This window comes from Equus przewalskii, unplaced genomic scaffold, assembly GCF_037783145.1.
Source record: "Equus przewalskii isolate Varuska unplaced genomic scaffold, EquPr2 ChrUn-10, whole genome shotgun sequence".
Classification (NCBI taxonomy): Eukaryota; Metazoa; Chordata; class Mammalia; order Perissodactyla; family Equidae; genus Equus; species Equus przewalskii.
Window position 1 is genome coordinate 3,407,055 of NW_027228747.1, and position 24,402 is coordinate 3,431,456.

At 40.5% G+C, this 24,402-nt stretch overlaps 1 protein-coding gene across 1 annotated transcript in view; it reads right to left on the reverse strand.

Moving 5' to 3' along the window:
- Positions 1 to 1,575: 1,575 nt before the first annotated feature.
- The window catches only part of LOC103547663 (proteasome 20S subunit beta 4), a 46,935-nt gene continuing 24,108 nt past the window's right edge, over positions 1,576 to 24,402 (reverse strand). Inside the window, 4 exon segments of the mRNA XM_070607022.1 lie at positions 1,576 to 2,954; positions 3,743 to 3,888; positions 10,239 to 10,387; positions 10,730 to 10,842. Coding sequence (XP_070463123.1) covers positions 10,828 to 10,842 — 15 coding nt within the window. The 3' untranslated portion in view covers positions 1,576 to 2,954; positions 3,743 to 3,888; positions 10,239 to 10,387; positions 10,730 to 10,827.

Here is a 24,402-nt window from a genome sequence, read left to right on the forward strand (position 1 = left end):
GGTTATTGGGTTCTATCTCCCATCAAACATAAAAAGAGCTGCATGTGCTGGCCAGCCCCAAACAATAACACAAAAACCACCTCTCTCCAGGAGCTGTTGTGAAGGTTTTATGACTTGCTACGCTGGAGCTCAGGCGTTACAGGCACAGAGTCTGAAGCCCTCCGCCTGGATTCGAGTCCTGGGCTCTGCTGCTCACTAGCTGTGGGACTTTGAGCGAGCTACCCCCTTTTGTATGCTGTAACTTGCTTATCTGTAAAATGGGCTTGATAAGAGCACCAACTTCACAGGGTTGTTGTAAAAATTCAATCAGGCAGAGTGTGTAAAACAGCTTACAGAAGTACGTGGCACATGGTAAGCTTTTATGTGAGGGTGTGTGGTTCACTTCTTTCTCCATCCTTAAGTGCCTAGAACACTATCAAAGACACATTAACATGCAAGGAGTGACAGCTGCTGAGGTCGTTACTGTTGTCATGACCCAAGTCTTGTCTACTTGTCCAGGTATTTCTATGGACTGTGTCCCAGAGGTGGAACTCCTGGGTACAATGGTATCCACAGTTTAACTTTTGACAAGTTTTGACAAACTGCATTTGTTAATGAGGCCCCAACTGACCAATCCTGAATGAGCGCGCCCTTTTCCTCACATTCTCACCAATACTGGATTTTAACCTTTAAAATGTTAGTTACATCTGGCACATTTGGTGTGATACAGGAAGCCTCATCTCCACAAGTGCTTTTCTATGAATATGTAAATCTATGTATATAATTTAAATATATATATTTTTTAATTAATTAGTTTAACACATAAAGTAATTTAATAAATTAATTAAAACTACATGGTTTAACTAATTAATTTTATGTATAGTCTTAATAAAATGTGATCATACTATTTTTCTGCTTCTTTCCTCCTCAATCATATTTCTTGGATATCTTTTCATGTCAGTATATACAAAACTATACATTGTGGTTGCCTGGTGTTCCATATAATGAATGTCCCATAATATATTTAACTGTTCCCTTCCTGCTTGTTTCCAACTTTTCACTATTACAAACAATGTTGCAATGAACATCGTATTCATATTTGTGTACTTGTCTATACTGAGTACTTGTCTTTCCATAGAATAGATCACTAGAAGTAGATTTCCATTTAAAATGTTGCCAAGTGTTGCTAAATTGCCTTCTTAAAATGTTCCACTGTTTTATACTCTTGCCAATCAAATACAAGAGTGACCTTTCCTTACACTGCTGCCAACCCTGAATATTATCAATGTTTCTATTTTTGAAAATCATATCATATTATCGTTTTAATAAGCATTTCTCTAATTGCTAATGAGATTGGGTACCTTTTCTTATGTTTATTAGCCATTTCTCTTTCATGTTCTTGTCCTTGGAATATTTTTCTATTGTGGTGTTTGTCTTTTTACAAGTGATTTGTTGGAGATCTTTTCATTCCAGGATCAATCATTATTTTTCAGTTTAAGCTTTTTAAACTTTGGTTTCTAAGCAGCCTTTTGACAAGCTGAGACAGAAAATCCCACAGTGTTCATTTTCCAGTGTAAAAAACAAAATTCAACTGAGTAATTTTGAAGATCTAACTGACTTTATTCAATAATTCATGAATCTGGTAGCATTCCGTCTAGCAAACAGGTGCTGTACAAATGGAAGGCTTTTATACACAGAAGGGGGAAAAGAGTGGATTGTTTGAGGCAAGAGCATCTTCCTTTTGGGGATTAAAGGGTCTATCAGGTGGATTACCTACCTCACTAGTGCTGACCAGGAAATTCCAGACTGACTGGTTACGATCACGCTCCTGGGGGCTGAGACTGCAACTAGGTTAGGTATTAAGTCTCAGTTTGGTCACATGGACTTAGCACAAGTGACTCCATTTTGGGACTTGTTGTCTCTTTTTGAACAATTTCCCCTTTTGATCAGATTCTCAGCCTAACTGAGAGATGTGATCAAAATTTAAGGCATTAGTGCCACTCCCAGCCACCACTCTGAAGTTCTTATGGTTTTTATTGATCCTTTGTGTGGTATTCACAGGTAATGATGGTTTTTTTGCTTTATTTCTGTGATATTCATAGGCCACAACTTGGGTTCACAATTTTTAAGTCGGTAATTCTCTTTGTGCCTTTTCTAACATTCTAGTCTTAAGGAGATCATTTGCTTGGTGATCAGTGGCTGTGAACATACATTTAAAGCTTTTGAGAGAATACAGCTCACTAGAAAGATTACTATGATTATTATAAGCAAGATAATTCCCAATGTCTGGTGTGCACTTTGGAGCCATGGTCCCCAAGACCCAAACCCATCAATATCAATGTCACAGAAAGACCCCACTGAAGGAGTCACCTTTTCAAGCCAAATGGCTTGCTCAGTGATTTTATGTAACTGAGTTTCAACTTCCCCAGAAGTGTTAATCCATATGCAGCAGGCAGTGTTGGCCACAGCACACATACCTCCTTGCTCAGCTAAAAGATAATCAAGGGCTATCCTATTAACAAGTCAAAGGAAGCAAATTCTGATTCATCAATGCCTCCCAGTAATTCCTGTTTGAATCTGTGGCTCAGGACTGGAAAGGCGACAGTCATGGTGGCTAGTAAAATTTTAAGGTCTGTAGACTGCATAGGCAGTTTTTTGCTTTCTTTTCTTTCATTCTTTTTTTTCAGGTGCACATCATTATATTTCAACTTCTGTGTAGATTACATCATGTCCATCACCCAAATACTAATTTCCATCTATCACCACCACACAGGCAGTTTTATTCTGGTTACCCTTGCTTTGTGTCCCTTTCTTTGCATAGAACCCGGACACAGAGTTCCCCAAGTTTGGAGACAGGGTGTCTCTAGCATCATGAACAGATCAGTTTTGATGACAAATCCAGCAGTCTGAAAGGGTACTTCCCTTAGTAATGGCCTGTTAGATATGGACGATGGCATTATCTTTTCAGTCCAGTGCTAAAGTAAAGGAAATAAAGAGAAAAAGATAGTGTTTAATGTTTAAAGTATGAAGTCTTGATCTAGCATCTTGATGTCTGCCTTGATGTCAGCTACTTCTCTTCCTAGTCAATTTGATTTGGAGGTCTGCAATGTTTGCATAGGACCAGATGTCAGGTGGAGCCTTCGTCAGCTGTGAGATGTGCACCTAAGGTTCAAGTTAATGAAGTTTGGCTGCCATTTGAGTAGTGAAGAGGACCTGGTATAGTCCCTTACAAAGAGAATCAAGGACAGTCTTTGTTCTTAATGGTTCCAAATCAGAAGGGTGAGAGAAAATTGGAAACGTATTTGGAGAGTTGTAACCAGATACTTGAGGAAACTAGAATTCAGGATCCAGTCCAGTTTACAGATATATAACAAGACCTCAAAGACAATTAATAGGATTAGAATCTAATATAGACAAAAGTGCAAATATACTTTTTCCCTCTACAATTATCCCCATTTCTTTTTCCAAGGGTAATCATAGTAAAACTAATTTGTTTGCACTAGGCTTGGCCTGATTATTTATATAAGTGCAGCAAGAATAGTGATTGGCCATACAAGCTCTTTTTGAGACTGCTTTACTGGAACTTTTTAAGGAATCTCAGATTGAACTCTTAAAAGTTTCTGAGGCCAGGAAGCCAAGCCAAGGACTTGTCATTAGATTTTACCTGCAATACCTATAGTTTGGCTCAATTCTTCTCTTCTCGAGGTCCTCCAAAATATAGTGAAGTTCCTAGGCCTGCCAGGCAGTGACCCTTCTTACTCACCTGGTAAGGCTGCTGGAAACCCTATAAACAAGTTTTTCCAAGCAATTTCTTAAAGATGTCTGGTCATATCCGAGTCCACATACATCTCTCTCAAATATGACATTCTAGTCAAAGCCTTGGTAATACAGCCAGTGTTTCCAATTGTCCTGTCACAAGGAGAACAGACTCTTATTAAACTTATGCTAATAACTAATTACATTGCCATACAAAGAATACGCAAGAGTTTCTGAATTCTGGAGGGATCAGGTAAGGAGAAAAAGTAAATGTTTCATCTTTGTTTACAAAGGTATACTTTATCAAACTGCTGTAAGTCATAGATAGCTTAAGAAAAATTTTCCTTAAATTGAGCAAAACAAAACTTTAAGGAACCACCAATGTTTCAAATGAAAAAATCATAAAAAATACAATCATCCTCCTCAGTTCATTCAGTTCCATGTAATTTACATTTGTTCTGTTTGAATCCAGTTCAGTTTTATGATCTTAGAGTTATCAGAAACCTGTACTTGTCAGAGTCCTTTCCATGAATATCCTTGATGAAGCACTTTTGTAGAATCAATTTGCAAAAGCATCAGAGTGAAATAATAACCATTTGTAAATGACAAAAGACTTAAAAATGACCATGTTTAAATGGAATCAAGAAGGAAATTTGGTTATTTCTATAGCATACATTTTAAGATAATAATAGTATTATGACTGATAACATTATACCAGGACATATCAGACTTTACAAATTTTACACAATTTGGAACACTTATAACATATACCTATATAAATACAACATAAAGAAGACTTAGTCTTACTTCTTGACAATGCTTCCCATATAATTTAACATGTCAAATAAACCTAATGGGTTTAACATTTATCTTTTCATAAGGAGAGAGAAAAATCTTTTGAGATATTCCAAGAGCCCTCTGGAAAATCTCAACATTGGATTGAGTCAAAAAGACTTCAGGTAGGGGCCAGTCCCATGACCAAGTGGTTAAAGTTCCACACACTCTGCTCCAGCAGCCCAGGGTTTGTGGGTTTGGATCCCAGGTGCGGACCTACTCCACTCATCAGCCATGCTGTGGAGGCATCCCACATATGAAGTAGAGGAAGATTGGCACAGATGTTAGCTCAGGGCAAATCTTCCTCACCAAAAAAAGAGAGAGATAGAGAAAAAGAAAAAAGGCTTCATGTAGAATTTGATTTGGGGTAAATTTGTCAAAAATATCAAAAGGTTTAAAAACACTTGGTCAAATAGGATCACAAGTCACCATGCAATAATACCTAGCTATCCATTTAACCAAAGTGACAATTTAAGATTCACAGACAAATATGGAAAGTTAAAGAGTTGTCACAGGAAATTATTTTGGTAAAACATAAAATCTTTGCTTTCTAGCTAGATTACTTAAACGGTAAAGAAACTTTTACAATAGGTTATCAAAAGCAGACCAAAACCCCAAGGAAACTTTGTCCTTCTAACAGAGAGAAAACCAATTCTAATTTTGCACTAATGTACTTTTGATATTAAAACTCATTTTTTTTACATAAATAAATTTATTCCAATCTTAGCCAGCTTAACCATGCATAAAATTCCTATTTCAAGATACCTTTCCCACAAACTTTGTACAATTTTCTCCTATGTTTTTTCTCTTTCCTATTCTGAAATAACCAGCCTCACTTTAGGACAAAATTACTTTCTTTTTCCTCAACAAAAATACATTTCCATTCCTCATACTTTCTTTTACTGAAAACAGACATCTCATTTTCCTTGCATATAGAGATGTTTTCCTTGTTATTTCTAGTGGCTTTAATTACATATATTAGAATTTTTAATGCTTAAAAATCTCAATTTTTAGTGAAAATGAAGTTAACAATGATGAACTGTCTTTATATTAGCATTCTGTGCTTGGAAAGTTTATAAATATTTTAATAATTTTTGGAAACATGTGCTTTTGCATAGTAAATTTCTCAGTGTGGCACAAGATATGTTTACCAATAGACCCAAATGTCTCTAGTTCCTATGTAAAAAGAAGCTAAAGTCGATAAATCTATTTTCAGTAATCAACGTTTCAATATTTTATCTTATTTGGAAAAGATCTAGATATTTAATGACTATGCACCATTTAATTTAGTTCAGCAAAACTTTAAGATTTCAGGTTGCCAAAAAGCTGTAGTTAAACTACTTTAAAAGTCCATCTAAAATTTTTATCCTACTTACATCTATTTAATTTACCTGACAATTAGGTTTAGAATACTTACGAAAATTTCATCATACCAAGTTATTTTTCTTGCTGGGAAATTTTGCAACAGAAGTAACAGAAACTTATTTGACTAGTAAACCTAGGTAGAATAAAAGTTGTGTGTCTGCATTATATTCAATATCAATAACTCTAAACACATACCTATTTTAATTAAACCAACAAACTTAAGTTAGCTTTAACATCAAATATTTTTCCCAGATCACATGAGCCCAAAAAGTGTTTTGGTTAGTTTCTATTGTATTTCTGAGAGTTTTTGGAAAACTTAATTCATATAAGTGCCTGAAGCCAATTAACCAGAGTACTTTTAGAAATTAATTTTAGCAATACCATCCAGAGGTAGAAAATACCACACATCTACAACACATATGTATATGGACTCACATATGTGTATAAATAGATGCAAGCCAAGACCTTATAGCTTTTGTTTTAAAAATTTTAGCCATGAATATGATGCAATAATATAAAATGTACTAGTTATTAAAGAAGTTGGATCTAATTTGTGTTTCTGGTAGATGAAATAAGTTAAGGTTACATGTTCAGAAGACTAAAATTTTTACTAATATTTGTGGAGAACACATTTAAAAGATGTTTCATTTGCCTAAGTTTTAAATGACCTTTCCCTCTTTTGTGTTTTGTTTGTTTCTTTGTTTTTGGTGGGTTTTTAAAATAAGAATTACCTTCTTAAAGTTTGTACTTTAAAGAGATGGCCTGGATAAGAGTTCATGGAAAAGACTGGGTACAACATTTGTATCTTAAAGGCACAGGGAAAGAATGCAAATTCCTCCAAGAAGCACTTTGATTTCCTAAAGCCAGAATTTTTATAATATTTCCAAACCTTCTGAGATAAGTAGGGGAGGTTTTTGGATTTGTAAAAAGGAATAGCTAGACTCTGAACTGCCTCTAGAGCTGTATTTCTAGTTTTGCAAAGATTTGTAAGATAAGGACAGGTGCTTTTAATTCCTCAAAGAATTGAGTTATAGCCTTGATGGTATCAAATGACTGACTCATCCATCCACCTATGTTGGAATGTTTTCCTTTCCCTCTGGATATATTAAGCTCAAGGAAGTAGGCCTAAAAATAATTCCTATCACGGGGCTGGCCCCGTGGCTGAGTGGTTAAGTCCGCTTGCTCTGCTTTGGCAGCCCAGGGTTTCACCAGTTCGAATCCTGGGCACGGACATGGCACCACTCATCAGGCCATGCTGAGGTGGCGTCCCACATGCCACAACTAGAAGGACCCACAACTAAAAATACACAATTATGTACCGGGGGGCTTTGGGGAGAAAAAGGAAAAATAAAATCTTTAAAATAAAATAAAATAAATAATTCCTATCAGGACCTGAGAATATCGGCTTCAATTTGGCCAAATTTTTCATCATAGAGTTATTAAATCCTTTCAAATATCTTGTCAGGTTTCAGCTGGGACAAACAGTAAATCTTTCTGGCAGTATTAAACAACCTCATGGACTCAAGAGGCATCCTCAAAGAGGACGCAAAAGATATTCTCTCTACAAGATTTCAAGCCATTCCCAAAGATCAGTAACCAATGGCCTGGGTTTGGAAAGAAAAGGACAACATGAAATTTTACTTCCCTCTCTCTACTAGGCACCCGACTCTCAGCTTTAGCCAGCTTCTGCCAGTTTTTACCAGGATCCAATCTGCAGGATCCAATCTGCAGGTTTAAGGTAGAGAGTGTAACTCTAGTATCTACTAGAATTTGGCCAGCTTTTAAAATTTTTGTTTCCCCTTTGTTGTTTTAAGGGAATTACTCATAGCAGTTTACTGGAGAATACCTTGGAGTCCCAACAACTCTGAGAGGGGCCTATATGGGGGACCTCCTTTGCCGGTAGATATGAGGACATTTGAGATGATGTTGAAAAATTTGCATAGACCCTTTCAGGACAATTTGTTATCCAGTGTTCCAGTTGATTACAACTGAGACATCAACCCTTAGGCCAGCACTGTAATAATGGACCCCCAAAAGAGTGCAATGTAGTGGGCCCAGATGTTAGTTTAGGTGCCTGCCCTTGGAGGTGTTGTAGCTGTAAAGCTAATAGTTTGGCAACTGTTGTTTACAATCTTGTGTCTTTAAATTCTCATTAGCCTTTTGCCACAAAATTTTTAATGAAGCTATTTTGGAATTTTGAAGACTTTTGGAAGCTTCTTTGTAGGAATAAAAAATTCCCGTTCAGTTTGTTTGATTTGGGAGCCCTGGTTCTAAGTGCGCGTCTTAAATGAGCGATCTTGTCTAATTGGGACATTCTCCATAACGGCCATTGTAATTCTGGGTTGTTTTTAGTAAGATTTTGCCGTTTTTGTAGACATATACAGCTTCTGGGATCACAGTCCTTATACATAAAATAAACAAGTGTGCCAGAAGGTGGCATGCTCAACTCTTTGGAATTTAAGGATCCCATTTTTATTTTATTTTTTTTTAGCTAAGCCTTTGGGTCTCTTGGAGCCAAACTACTACCTAGAAGGGATGTACTGCTGGGTTGGGAACAGTGTACCTCATTGCACAAAAATTTTCTTGAGGTTGATGGGTGACCTAGTGTCAATCTAACCCATTCTGTGACCATCTTATCCTAACATGGGAGTCTTTGGGTCAGGTGGCGAGCACTCTAACAACTTTTTGATGCTCAACTCATGCCCACCAATTTTTGCAGCTCTTTGGCTTCTGAGATTTCCGTTAGCAATAGCTTTTACATACATAAAACACATTGCACCCAGTCCTGCCCAAGTTAGACTCAGTCCGACCACAAACCCAGTCTGGTTTTTAAGTCAGACCCAGTCTGATTCCAGCTGGTAACCACCAACAGTTCCCAGTGTGGAATCTGGGGGTTGGAGAAAGGCCTGAACCAGGAAACCCCAAGGGATGGGGACTGCACGCTGCTTATTTGATTCCGAACTAATGGGAAACTTCTGCAGCTGCCATCAGCAGTTCCCACTGTAGAATTTGGGGACAGAACCAAGGGCTGGGTTTTCCAATCAAACAGGAAACTGTGGAAAGCCACTTCAATCGGGAGTTCAATGCAAAGAGAGTGGAGCTCAGAACTGAGGGGAACTTCACCCACGGCCCTCAGAAACTGTGACGGAGAGAGAACTCAAAAGGGTCACAGGTACGACACACGTGTTTTTCATCATCCCTGAAGGCCAGCAGAAGTTCGCTTTGGAGTCCAATGTCGTGACTAAATCTGCTAAAAGACAAAACTGAACTGAGTAAATTTGAAGATCTCATGGCTTTATTCAATGATTCATGAATGAGGAAGCACCTCAGCTACAAATAAAAAGGAGCTCCAAGAAGCTGCACAAAATGGAAAGCTTCTATAGGCAGGAGGTGAAAAAGAGTGGACTGTTTCCGGCAGTCACCTTCCTTTAGGGGACGAAAAAGGTCTGTTAGGTGGATTGCCTCACTGCTGCTGACAAGGACATTTCAGACCAACCGCTTAAGAGTACATTCCCAGGAGAGGTTGCAACTGCTTAGGGTAGGAATTAAGTCTCAATTTGGTGACATGGGCTTAGCACAAGGGATTCCATTTGGGGCCTGTTGTCTCTTTTTTAACACCAGAGAGCACTCTCCGCATTTCTACACATGGCTGGGACCCTGGGGAGACCCTCGTGGAAACAGCAGGGAGGTATGGTATATGGAAGACAGAGTCCAGGACAGGCAATGAGGCTCTTTCCCAGGCCTCCCTCTGAGTCCATGTAGAACCGAGGACAAGTTTCCCAAAGCCTCAGGACTCGTGTCTCCCTGGGACGCTGGAAGAAGTAGCCCCCACCTTCTTCCCAGGCAGCATCTTGGCTCTGAGGTGAGAAAGCAGAGGGCCTGGGCTCCCCAGGGGAGCAGGGATTTGTTCCCGCCCGTCCTGAGCCTCCGTAGAGAAACTGTAACTCAGGGATGTGACTCCAGGGACCAAAGTTCTGTCCAGCCTCAGATAGAAGGGCTTTTATTTTCCTTTGGATATTTTATTTACAGTACTGTAACATGTCCAAAAGGGAGGCTTGATTAGGGGTTTTGATGGCTTAATTTGGGCCATTAACCAAGACTGATGCAATCCTTTCCTCCCAGGGCTCTGAACTGAGAGGGTGCAAGCTAAGTGGGCCTCTGTAAAGGTGGAGATAATTGCAGAAAACTCATTTTATGGCTCTTGTCTCAGCTCTTCTGGAGCCAGACTTGGCACAGGAGGATGGCTGGGGGTGGGAGTGATGGCAAACTTTCACCTGTGTCCCTGTGACCGAGGTTGCTCTTACCTCTTTTACACCACATAATTGGTTTTCAAACCCGCTTCACCTTTTCCTCTTGTAGATTAGATGTGTAAGAAGATATGCAATTTCTGTTCCAGTCAGACCCTTCTTCAGTTAAACAGAAAATTGGTCTTCAAGGTACCTCCCTTTCTTTCCTATAGATCAAAGAGATTTAAAGTTTTATTGATAGACACAATAGAAAGGTATGGACCCTCTTTAGACCTTGATTCAAATAAACAAACTGTAAAATAAAAATTTATGAGACAATAGGGGAAATTTGTACACTGATCAAATATTTGATAATAGTACAGACATTAATTTAATTAGGAATGATTATGGTATTGTGGTTTAAAAAAGAATTCTTTTTTTTTTTTTTAGGAAGATTAGCCCTGAGATAACTGCTGCCAATCCTCCTCTCTTTTTGCTGAGGAAGACTGGCTCTGAGCTAACATCCATGCCCATCTTCCCCTACTTCTCTTTATATGTGGGATGCCTACCACAGCATGGTGTGCCAAGTGGTGCCATGTCCACACCAAGGATCCGAACGGGCAAACCCCAGGCCACTGAAGCGGAATGTGTGCACTTAATTGCTGCGTCACCGGGCCGGCCCCTAAAAAAGAATTCTTATCTTGAAAGAATGCACACTAAAATATTAATGCAAGAAATAATATAATGTCTAGGGTTTGCTTTAAAAAATCCGGGATGGAGGGAGGTGGAGAGGTAGAGCTGAGACAAGATGGGTTATGAGCTGATTTTTACCGAAGGTGGGTGCTGTACCAGCAGGTTCGTTATACTGTTCTCTTTACTTTTATATATATGAAACTATCCACTGAGAGAGAAAAAGAGAGTGAGAGAGAGAGAGAGGAAGAAAGGATCTCTCTATTCTTTTCTTCTCTCTCAAGAGTTGGGGATGAAATAGTTAAGAAGATAGGGGCCGCCTCCGTGGCCGAGTGGTTAAGTTCACGCACTTCGCTGCGGCAGCCAAGGGTTCGGATCCTGGGCGCAGACATGGCACCGCTCGTCAGGCCACGCTGAGGCGGCATCCCACATCCCACAACTAGAAGGACCTGCAACTAAGATATACAACTGTGTACAGAGGGGGTTTGGGGAGATAAAGCAGAAAAAAAAAAAAAAAAAAAAAAGATTGGCAACAGTTGTTAGCCCAGGTGCCAATCTTTAAACAAAAAAGAAGATAATAGCTGCTTTTTAAACACATAGTATATATACATTTTGGCACTCTCTGGGGTTTCAGGCATGCACCGGTGGCCTTGGTATGTATCCCCGTGGATAAGAGGGGGACTACTGTACTGTTCTAGGGGTTGAAACAACAGGAATGAACATAGGTGGCACCCACTCCACCCGCCTTCACATTCATCCACCTCGGGGTGGGGGCGCCCAGTGTCAGGGGAGTGCCTCAAACCCTGGGGTTAGCAGAACCAGGCTGCAGTCACACCCTTTCCAGGGTCCTGCCCAGGGCTCAGACTGACGAGCAGGAAGCTCAGGGCCCTCTGGTAGCACTATTTGTGAATCCAGGAGTCACACAGCTCTGATTGGCCTTGGGCTAGGGAAGGGGAGATCAGATAGGGCTCCTGAGAAGCAACATTACGGACGCTCAGGCGACAATCATACTGACTGGGGTGCAGCTCTCCACCCTGGAAGCCCAAGCCCTGTCTGTGCCAGAAGAAACAAAGACACCGCGGGCCATGAACACTTGTCTGTCATCAGCCTGAGCCCTGACCCTCACGGCCTCCACCTGCAGCCTGGATTAGGACAATATTCCCACCCCCTGCAGGCTCTGGAGCAAGAATCCCAGGAGAAAGCAGCAGGTAGAGTCTAGGGGTGCCACGGAGGAGCCACAGAGACAAGTCAGGTCGTGAAAGAACTTGCAGTCAATGAGAGACTCGAGAAAAGCAAAATAACAGCTTTTTTGGAGTTAACGACTCAAGAACTTTGGATAAGAGGGTGGGCATGGGGTTTCTTTCTCCTTCAGATCTTGGATGTTGGGCTACCTCAAGCCAAAAAGCAGGAGAACAGACAGGAGGTAGGAGACGGCGACTTCAGGAGAAGGGCCAGAGGGGCGGGATGAAGGCAGGGTGAGTGGCATCCGCCAGGAGACAGGAAGCTGGCCAAGGCAGAGAAGCAGCCCTCCGGGGCCGCCCCGTGGGGGCAGCTGCAGCCACAAGGCTGACGTCGATATGTGCCTGGCTGATGGTGCAGTGGTGAGCGGATAGGCATACGAAAGAGCCAAGAGGGCTTGGGGACCTTGGGGATAAGGGAGGACCTCTGCCCTGGGCAGCCACAGAGCATCTTCCTTTGTAATACAGGTAGTTATTTGCATAAGTTCAATAAGAATATCTTCTTGTAAGACCTTGGAAAAATCGGCCCAGTACCTTCCTTGCAAGGGTGCAGCAAAGCAGTATCACTATTCTCACTGCACTTATGTAAATAACCAAGTCGTGTTTAATGCACCCAAATTAGTTTTACTGTGATTATCTTTAGTAACAAATGGGGGTAATTGTAGAGAGAAGGACTAGGTTTGCACCTTTGTGGATATTAGATTCCAGTCCTCTTCACTGTCTTTGAGGTTTTGTTATATGCCTATAAATTGCACTGGGTCCTGAATGCTTCTAGTTTCCACAAATATCTGGCTATGACTCTCCACACTAATGTTTCCAATTTTCTCCCACTCTTCTGCTTTGGAATCACTAAGAATCTTCGTGAAAGGGGCTATAGCAGGTCCTCCTCACTACCCAGACGGCAGCCAAACTTCAGGCACTTAAACCTGGGGTACTCATCTTACAACTGAAAAAGGCTCCACCGAACATCTGGTGCTGTACAAACACTGGAGACTCCAACTCAAATTGACCAGGTAGAGAAGCCGACATTGATGTGGACTGCTACGACCCAAGACACTGGATCAAGACTTTGTACTTTAACTAAACATCAAAACTTCTCCTTTTCTCTTTTCTTCCATTACTCTAACACTGGTCTGGAAAGATGATGCCATCATTCATATCTCCCAGGTCATTGCTAAGCCTTTGCCTTTCAGACTGCTGGGTTTCTCATGAAAGACTCCTACCTGTCCATTAACAGTGCCACCTTAGCAGAAGTGGTTGGTGCCTCGATAGGATTTATCTTTGTCTGTGGTAGTTATCATCCTCCTTGGCCCTATAAATGCCCAGATGGCTGGCCTATAACCAGGCAGTGCCTCTTAGGTTATCTAACTGTGCCTCTAACTGTCCACAAACAAACTGAGACACCTCATTGATCAACTCCCCTGAATTTACATCAATGAATTAGAAAGGAATTACCAGGAGGCATTCATGATTCAAAATTAGCTTCCTTTGGTAGATTACTGCTCTCCTGGCTAGGAGTGAGTGCAAATGATGCTGTGATCATGAACCTCACCTTAACTCTTGAAGATAGTGCCGAATCTGCTGCTAAAGCAATAGCTGCCCAACAAAACTCCTAGACTCTGTGGCCAAAGTTGTTTTTGATGATAGCCTAGCCCTAGATTATCTTTTAGCTAAACAAAATAATCTGTGCTGTGGCCAACACCACCTGCTGCGCCTGGATTAACACTTCTGGGGAAGTGGACACTCAGTTACATAAGCTCACTGAGCAAGCCATTTGGCTTAAAAGGGTGACTCCTTCAATGGGGTACTTCTCTGACTTATTGATATTGATTTGTTTGGGTCTTGGGGAACCATAGCTCCAAAGTGCATGCCAGACATTGGGAATTATCCTGCTTATAATAATCATAGTAATCTCCCTGGTGTGCTGTATTTTGTCCAAAAGCTTTAAATGCATGTTCACCGCCACTAACCACCAAGCAAATGATCTCCCTAAGACTGGAATATCGAAAAAGGAACAAAGAGAATGCCCAACTTAAAAATTGTAAACCTGAAGTCATGGCCTGTGAATACCACAGAGATTAAGCAGGAAATATAATGACCTATGAATACCACACAAAGGATCAACAAAAACCACGAGAACTACAGAGCAGTAGCTGAGCATGATGCTAATGCCTTAAATTTTGATCACATCTCTCAGTGAGGCTGAGAATCTGATCAAAGGAGAAATTGTTAAAGAAAAAAAAGAAACAACAGGCCCAAAATGAGGCCACTTGTGCTAAGCCCCATGTCAGCAAACCAAGACAATATCTAACCTAATTGCAGTTTCACGCTCTCCCAGGGATGTGACTTTTAACCACTGAATCTGGAATTACCCGGTCAGCATTAGTGAAATCATCCACCTAATCAACCCCTGCCTTCCCCCAGAGGAAAGTGACATTGCCTGAAATAACCTTTTCTGTTGTTTATGACTTCCTTGTTGCAACCCCTTTCTGCCTCTAAGATCCTTTCCTTTTCTGGAGCTCCTTTCTACTTGCTAGATGAGATGCTGCCCGATTCATGAATCACTTAATAAAGCCAATTTGATCCTCAAATTTATTCAGTTGAATTTTGATTCTTAACAATCTTAGCCCCACTATTCAGAGATAATCATTCTTAACATTCTTAACATGTTGACACAGTTCCTTCCAAGATATCTATAATGACTGTGCATTTTTTCCTTACTAAACTGTTTGTTTATTTTAGAGAAGTGTTTTTACTTCAAAGATAAAATACAAGTCAAACAATACAAATATACTTTCAAAAATTAGTAGTCTCCTTCTCCTCTCTAACCCACTGGCCCCAGGTAAACTATATTAGCAATTTGGTGTGCATCTTTCCATTCTTTTCTCTAGGCTCATAGAAATATAGAAATTTGGAAGGATTTTCCTGTTTAGAAAAATAGCATTTATACACATTTCTCAGCAGTGGCCGTTTTGATAAAAGCCTATCCCTCCATCAATTCTTTGTCATAGCTACATCACATTACATAGTATGAATATAATATCATTTACTCAAAAATTTCTCTTTCTGAAGTTATTTCCATTTTTTTTACAGTATGAATTGCTGCAATAAATTCTTAAACTTTTATTGTTACATAGTGATGCTTTTGTTTCTGTAGACTAGATTCTCAAAAGTAATGTTTCTGAGTTAAAAGATATGTAGTTTCTTAGTTCTTTATGGATATATCATACATATAGCAGGCAAATCCTTGATGCACAGCTCAGTTAATATTTATATGTGTATATATTCATGTAACCACCTTTCAGATATAAATGTTTCCCTAGAAAGCTGCCTTATGCCCTTTCCAAGTCAACAATCCTTACCAGCAGAGGAAACCACTATTCTGTCTTCTATTAATATAGACTCGTTCTGTCTCTTCTTGAACTTTGGATAAACAGACGATGCAATACTCTTTTGTGCCTGGCTTCTTTTGCTCAACAGCATGTCTTTGTGATTCGTCCATGTTGTTGCGTGTAATAGTGGGGTTATTTTTTTCCTGTGTGGCATTCCATTGTATAAATTAGAATGCACGTTTAAAATTTTTTGTTGTAGTAAAATATACATAACATAAAATTTACCATTTTAATCATTTTTAAGCATACAATTCAGTGGCATTAAGTACATTCACAATATTGTGCAACCATCACCACTATCCATTTCCAGAATCTTTTCGTCATTCCAAACAGAAACTCTGTACTGATTAAATAAATAACCACCCATTCCGTCTTCCTCCAGCCCCTGGTAACCTCTATTGCACTTTCTGTCTCAATAAATTTACTATTTTAGATACCTCATAATAAGTGGCATCATACAATATTTGTGTTTGGCTTATTTCACTTAGCATAATGTTTTCAAGATTCAACCATGTTGTAGCATGTATGAGAATTTCAATCTTTTTTAAGGCAGAATAATATTCCATTGTGTGTAATATATATACATATATATTAGTTTACTAACTCATCTGTTGATGGGCATTTGGGTTGTTTCCATCTATTGGCTATTGTGAATAAGCACATTTTTAATTTTAATAGATGCTGGCAGATGATTTTCAAAAAGATTGTGTTATGAACTGAATTGTGCCCCCCCCATAACCAAACTTCATATCTTGAAGTGCTAATCCCCAATGTGACAGTATTTGGAGATATGGCCTTTAAAGAGATAATTAAGGTTAAATAAGATCATAAAGGTGGGGCCATAATCCTACAGGATTGGTGTTCTTATAACAAAAGCAAGAGACCTCTCTCTCTATCCACACACACAGAGAAAAGGCCATGTAAGGACACAGCAAGAAGGCAATCATCTGTAAGCCAGGAATTGAGGCATCACCAGAAACTAACCTTGTTGGCACCTTGACCTTGGACTTCCAGCCTCCAGAACTGTGAGAAGATTAATTTCTATTGTTTAAGCCACTTAGTCTGTGGTACTTTGTTATGGCAGCCCAAGCCAACTCATACAAATTGTATCAGACTTTTACCCTCATAAATGGTGTACGACTGTATAATTGGAATGTGTCCAATTTCCCCATACCCTCAAAATCATTGGATATTATCAGACTTTTAGTTTTTGCCAACCTGATAGTGAAAAATATCCATCTCTTCGTTCTTTTCATTATGCTGATGAAGACTGTTATGTTCAAAGGACCTCTTCTATGAATTGTCTCTTCATAACCTTTACACTTGGTTTTGTTTATTTCTTTCACTTTTTAAATGGTGGGTCTTCTCTGGGTTTTGCTTTTGTATATGGTGTGAGATAGTGGATCTAACTTAATTTTCTTCCATACCAATACACGGTTACTCCAACACCATATACAACTAAACATCCATTTCCTTTGTCTACCTTTTTCAAATAATAAGTCCTTAAATATACTTGCAATCTGTTTGTAGGCTCTGTTCCAGCAATCTGTTGCACAGTTACTTTGTAATAAGTTTTAATATTAAGTAAGGTGATACCACCCAAGAAATAACCTGCCAAGAACTTTCTTGGCAATTTCCATGCATTTATTCTTTGACATAAACTTTAAAATAATTTCTTCCATTCCTTCAAATCTATTGGGATTCTTAATTGAAAATAATTACTTATTCATTGAGAATGATTAATATTTTTATACTAAATTTTCCCATCTAGAAACATGGTTTGCCTCTCTATTGACTCATTTTTCATCTTTAAAGCAAGACCTCATGTTTTGCCTCATATACATCATGGGCTTTAAATTTTAATTTTGTCCCCATAATTCACTATATCAATAAAACAAGGGAGAGAGCCCATATGACTGTATCAATAGATGCCCGCAAAAAGCACTTTATGAAAATCAGCAGCCATTCCTAATAAAACTCTATGCAAAATAGGAATATTAATAGAAGACACAGAGCATGATGCAGAGTGAGCTGTTCCCCTTTAAGTGACAACTAAATGCACATTCATTAACAAGCAGAGGACTCTCTGCACAGCACAACAGGATGTCTGAGAGATCCACACAGCTGTGCATCTGAAGGTGGGGGAACTGGATCCTTGGGAGGCAGTGGAAATAGGTGAGGGCACCATCTCCCCCTCCCCGGAAGCAGCAAGCCAGGTCACAAATCCTCACATAGTGGCTAGCCAGTGGGACTATAACAGGAGGCAGGGAGAGCCTGGTCTGTGGAAATGCTTTGGAGTTTTCAGCTTGGCCTGTGGGAGTGCCCATTATGCTGCAGTGGCCCCACTGGTGGGAATGCTCTACAGTGAGTGGCAGAGGCTCAGTCCCTGAAGGGGTGCCCACCCACTGAACACAGCACAGGCAAGTCAGTGTCTCTGCACACTCATAAGGTGCCCCTGCCCATGGAGTACAGCAACCCACAGGATCCACCAAGTAGCAGCTCAGCCACTGCATGAGTGCCCCTCACCCCTAGCATAGTGCAGGCAAGAGGCACCTTGCCCACTCATAAGGCGGCCCCACCCAGAAAGCACAGCTGCCTGCAGGATCCATCACATGGTGGCTCAGCCCCTCCCATGGGTATCCCTCCAGCCCAGCACGCAGCAGCTCAGCCACTCTCCTGCCAAGCACAGAGGCCCTACCTGCCATGTCTGAGCTGCCTGCCAAGCACAGAGGCCCTGCCCACATGAGTGAAACCTGCAGAGTGCAGGTGACAGCCTGCCCAGGAAAACACAGAGTAGCCGTACCCACACAACTTCCAGCAGATGGGAAAAGATGACAAAACACAGCTCCTGCTTCCCCACAGTGGTAGCAAGTAGGTTCTGTGACCTGATACTACCACAAATGTGCCAGCAAAGGATTACTTCATCGAACACCACAAAGAACTACATTCAACTTCAGACAAGTCTTCAGAAAACTATCCTGAAGTCACAGAAATTTACAGTCTAAATGACAGAAAATTCAAAATAGTTCTCATAAAGAAACTCAACGAGGTACAAGAAAACTCAGAAAGACAGTTCAATGAGCTCAGGAATAAAATTAAGGAGCAGAAGGAATACTTCGCTGAAGAGATTGAAACTCTAAAAAAAAACAAAACAAAAACAAAAACAAAAACAAAAAACCCAAACAGAGATTCTGGATATGAAAAACACAATTAAGGAGATAAAGAACAATCCAGAATTCATAACAAATAGACCTGGTTTTATGGAGGACAGAATTAGTGATTTAGAGGATAAAATACAGAAATGCTTCAGGTGGAGGAAGAGAGAGAACTAAGATTTTTAAAAAATAGAGAAATTCCTCAATAAATATCTGACTCAATTAGGAAAAGTAATATGAGGATTATAGGTTTTCCAGATGGAGAAAAGAGCAGAGAGCTTGTGCAAAGAAATAATAGCTGAGAACTTCCCAAACCTGGGGAAAGAACTGGACTTACAAGTACATGAAGCTGATAGAACTCCTAATTAGATCAATGAAAAAGACCTTCTCTAAGGCACATAATATTAAAACTGGCAAAAGTCAATGACAAAGAAAAAATACTAAGGGCAGCAAAGCAGAAGAAAATAACCTACAAAGGAAGCCCTGTCAGGCTTTCAGCAGATTTCTCAACAGCAACCTAACAGGCTAGTAGAGAAAGGAACGATACATTCAAAATACTGAAAGACAAAAACTTTCAGCCAAGAATACTCTATCCAGCGAAACCACCCTTCAGATACGATGGAGAAATAAAAGCTTTCCCACAGAAACAAAAGCTGAGGGAGTTTATCATCACTAGACTTTCCTTACAAGAAATGGTGAAAGAAGCCCCCGTACCTGTAACAAAAAGGCAGAGGTTTACAAAACCTTGAACAAGGAGATAAATAGAATCAGAAAATTTCAGCTCTATATTAGAACAGGTCAGTAAACACTTAATTACAACATAAAAGACAAAGGGAAGGAAAGCATCGAAAATAACCATAAGCACTTCAATTTAGTCACAGACTCACAACACAGAAAAGAACTATCTGTGACAAAAATAACTCACAAGGGGAAGAGGAAAGAGATGGAAACTGCTTATGCTAACGGAGATAAGAAGCTATCGGAAAATGGAATATCTCATCTATGAGATATTTTACACAAAGCTCAAGGTAATCACTAAACAAAAATCAGGCAGTGCCACAAATCATAAATAAAGAGAAAACTGAGAAAACCACCACAGAAAAACACTAAACTGAACTGGCAGTCAGAAATACAAGGGACAAAATGCAAGTGGAAATATAGAACAACCGGAAAACAGGAGATAAAATGGCAGTGTTAAGCCCTCATATATCAATAATCACTCTAAATGTAAATGGATTGAATTCTTCAATCAAAACACACAAAGAATGGCTGGATGGATTAAAAAACAAGACCCAACAATACGCTGCCTCCAAGAAACACATCTCAGCTCTAAAGACAAACATAAGCTTAGAGTGAAGGGATGGAAGACGATACTCCAAGCAAATGGCAAGCAAAAGAAAGCAGGCGTAGCCATACTCATATCAGACAAAGCAGACTTCAAGACAAAAAGACAGTGAGAGACAAAGAGGGACAATATGTAATAATAAAAGGGACATTCCATAAAGAGGACATAACACTTCTGAATATATATGCATCTAACACAGGAGCACGAAAGTACACAAAGCAACCGTTAACAGACCTAAAGGGAGAAATTGAGAGCAACACAATAATAGTAGGGGACCTCAATACCCCACTTACACCAATGGATAGATCATCCAGACAGAAAGTTCCATCCCAAAACAGCAGAATATACATTCTTCTCAAGTTCACATGGAACATTCTCAAAGATAGACCATATGTTGGGAAACGAGGCAAGCCTTAACAAATTTAAGACTGAAATCATATCAAGCATCTTTTCTGACCACAGAGCTATGAAAGTAGGAATGAACTATAAGAAAAAGGCTGGGAAAGTCGCACATAGGTGGAGACAGAACAACATGTTACTGAACAACCAATGGATCCATGCAGAGATCAAAGGAAAATCAAAGACTACTCAGAGAAAAATGAAAGTGAAAACACAACATACCAACTCTTACGGGATGCAGCAAAAGCAGAACTAAGAGGGGAATTTATAGCAATACAGACCTACCTCAAAACAGAAGAAAAATCTCAAATAGGTAACCTTAAACTACACCTAACAGAACTAGAAAAAGAAGAACAAACAAAGCCCAAAGTCAGCAGGAGGAGGGAATGAATAAAAATTACAGCAGCAATAAATGAAATAGAGACTGAAAAAACAATAGAAAGGATCAATGGAACTAAGAGCTGGTTCTTTGAGAAGATAAACCAAATGGACAAACCCTTAGCCAGATTCACTAAAGAAAAAAGAGAGAAGGCTCAAATAAGTAAAATTAAAAGTGAAAGAGGAGAAATTATGATGGATACTACAGAAATACAAAGGATTATAAGAATACCATGAACAACTATATGGCAACAAATTGGATAACCTAGAAGAAATGAATAAATTCTTTGACTCATACAACCTCCCAAAACTGAATCAAGGAGAAATAGAGAATCTGAATAGACCAATTACAAGTAAAGAGATTGAAACAAATCAAAAACCTCCCAAAAAAACAACAGTCAAGGACCAGGTGGCTTCTCTGGAGAATTCTACCAAACATTCAAAGAAGAGGTGATACCTATCCTTCTCAAACTATTCCAAAAAATTGAAGAAGATGGAATGCTTCCTAACTCATCCTATGAGGCCAACATTACCCTGATACCAAAACCTGACAAGGACAACTCAAAGAAGGAAAATTACAGGCCGATATCACTGACGAACACAGATGCAAAAATCCTCAACAAAATATTGGCAAATCGAATACAGCAATACCTTAAAAGGATCATACACCATGATGAAGTGGGATTTATACAGGGATGCAGGCATGGTTCAACATCTGCAAAGCAAACAATGTGACACACCACATTACCAAAATGAAGAATAAAAATCACGTGATGATCTCAATAGCTGCAGAGAAGGCATGTGACAAGATCCAACATCCCTTTATGATAAAAGCTCTCAATAAAATGGGTATTGAAGGAAAGTACCTCAACATAATAAAGGCCACATATGACAAACCCACAGCCAACATCATACTTGACAGTGAAAAACTGAAAGCCATCCCTCTGAGAAGAGGAACAAGACAAGGGTGCCCACTCTCGCCACTCCTATTCAACATAGTACTGGAGGTTTTGGTGCTCAGATTTGAACCCTGGTAGTCTGGTACCAGAACTCAGCCTCTAAACCACTAAGTTATACAGCCAGGACTTAAGATGGGCGGGGTTCTTTCCTTATGGAGTGACCTAAACCTGCACTCCTGGAGGATCTCAACTCTCGGTTGTCTTGCTTCTGCTGCCTTAGTCTTCTGTTAACTCTAACCATTGGACTCGGAGGTACAAGGTATCCCTGGAGTGCCCCTGGGTTGCACCCATGCCCTCCTTGACCCTGTTGTGGAACAGCAACCTTATTTCCTCTAAATCATCAAGATCAATCACCCCAGCTAACATCTTGTCCATCTTCTCTATCCGTTCACTCACTGGCATCAAAAGCCCAAAATAGCCAGACAGCTGTCTCAGGTTCCAGTTCAGTGGAACTATTGGTGTCTCTCTTTACGGAGGCAAATCTCCCTGGGATACCAAATCTCTAAGTCAGCAGAACCCAGAGGTGTGGGTCTGCAAGCAAAAATGTTGTGAATGGGTTAGTAGGTGTAATAGTGACAGGCCCCACTCCCACCTCTCTCTCTCTAGGCCTGTAATCTGGCTGGGAGGGAAATGCTGCTATAAAATGGTTGCTTGTTCCGTGCAAAAACTGCACTATGTGGTCAGCACTCCAAACTGCGAAGCTTTTGCCATACTGAGTCTGCTAGAAGGCCAGCTGCTTCTGAGGGATTTGGTACATGGTAAGATCCATGACTCTCACGGGCCTTCGTGGAGTGGTTAAGAGCATGGACTCTAGAGCCAGACTGTCTGGATTCAAACATAGGCCTCACCACTCACTTACCTACTGTTGACTTTGAGCAATACACAAAACTTCTCTGTGACTCAGTTTCCTTATCTGAAAAATGGAGGTAAGAATACTATGTAGCTCGATATGGTTGCTCTGAAGGTTAGATAAGTTAATATTTGCAGAGCATTCCACATGGTAGACATTATCAACACTCTTTCACTGCAGAATGAGAGCTTTGCTCAGAAGCCGTTGTGTGGGCCACCATGATAGTGTATGAGCCATCCAGGACGCCCACAGATGGTAGTGGCAGCAGAGGTACGGGAGAAGGGAAAATAAATCCAGATATGTAGGTGCCTTCTGGGGAGAACAAATTTCTGCCCCCTCCTTCTTGGAAGAGAGCTAACACAAGCACCCTTCACCAGGTGGCAGGCTGGCTTGGTGGCTTTTGTGGGCCAAGTAGAGCTTCAGCAAGAACCCCCTCCGGGTCAGACGTTGTAAGGGGCAGTCAATGCCGTGAAGGCCACGTGCAGCCTGTGTTCTTGCCAGCACAGCCACTTTGTCCACGGAATGTCTGGGGAGGAAACGGAATGGCATCCACAAACCAGGTTCACCTCACCCACCTGATCACCAGGGGCAGCCTCCAGGGAGAGGGCCTTATGAAGGTGAGTGGCCACACTAGACACAAACATACTTGTATTCTGAGGCCCCTTTGTGAGGTCCATTCACAAGCCTTCTTCCCAAACCCCCTTTCCCCAGCCTTCTGATTTTCTTCTATCGTGTCTGTCAACCCAGACAAAGCCCCCGCCTTGCACATGAGTCAGTATAGATCCTCAGACTATGTCTCCTTCCAACAGAGTCAACGACATATTCTACTTGAAACTTTACCCATTGGAGGATTTTCCTTCTCCACTGACTTCCAGGACCATCTCTCAAAATGGCTTTATCATTATTTTTAAATAAAGAGGCATTTAGTAATCATTTGCAATTTAAGAAAAGGACCACTGATTCTCTAGATCTGAAAGTAACTATCTTTACAAAATTCCATGTTTAAAAACTTCTTTTTTTATAAATTTTATACTGCTTTTTTATTATAGTAAAAAAAGCAATTAAATTTACAGTCTTAAACTTCTATTTTGGAGCCAGCCAGTTGGCCGAGTGGCTAAATTCGTGCGCTCCACGGCAGCGGCCCAGAGTTTTGCTGGTTTGGATCCTGAGCGTGGACATGGCACCGCTCGTCAGGCCACGTTGAGGTGTCATCCCACATGCCACAACTAGAAGGACCTGCAACTTAGAGATACGACTATGTAGCAGGGGGATCTGTGGAGATAAAACAAAAAAATTTTTTTTTTTTTTTTTTTTTGGAGAGGAAGATTGGCTCCAAGCTAACATCTGTTGCCAATCTTCCTATTTTTGCTTGAAGAAGATTCACCTTGAGCTAACATTTGTGCCAGTCTTCCTCTATTTTGTATGTGGGACGCTGCCAAAGCAGGCTTGATGAGCGGTGCGTGCATCCATGCCCAGGATCTAAACCTGTGTACCCTAAGCTGCTGAGGTAGAGTGCAAGAACTTAACCTGTATGCCACTGGGACGGCTCCCATCTTACCTATTTTTTTTTCCTTCTTCTCCCCAGAGCCTCCCAGTACATAGTTGTATATTCTAGTTGTGGGTCCTTCTAGTTGTGGCATGTGGGACGCTGCCTCAGCATGGCTTGATGAGCAGTACCATGTCTGTGCCCAGGATCTGAACCGGTGAAACTCTGGGCCACGGAAGTGGAGCGCGTGAACTTAACCACTCGGCGGTGGGGACGGCCCCCATCTTAATCATTTTTAAAGGTACAGTTCAGTTGTAGACTTGTGCAACAGATCTCGCAGAAGGACTTTA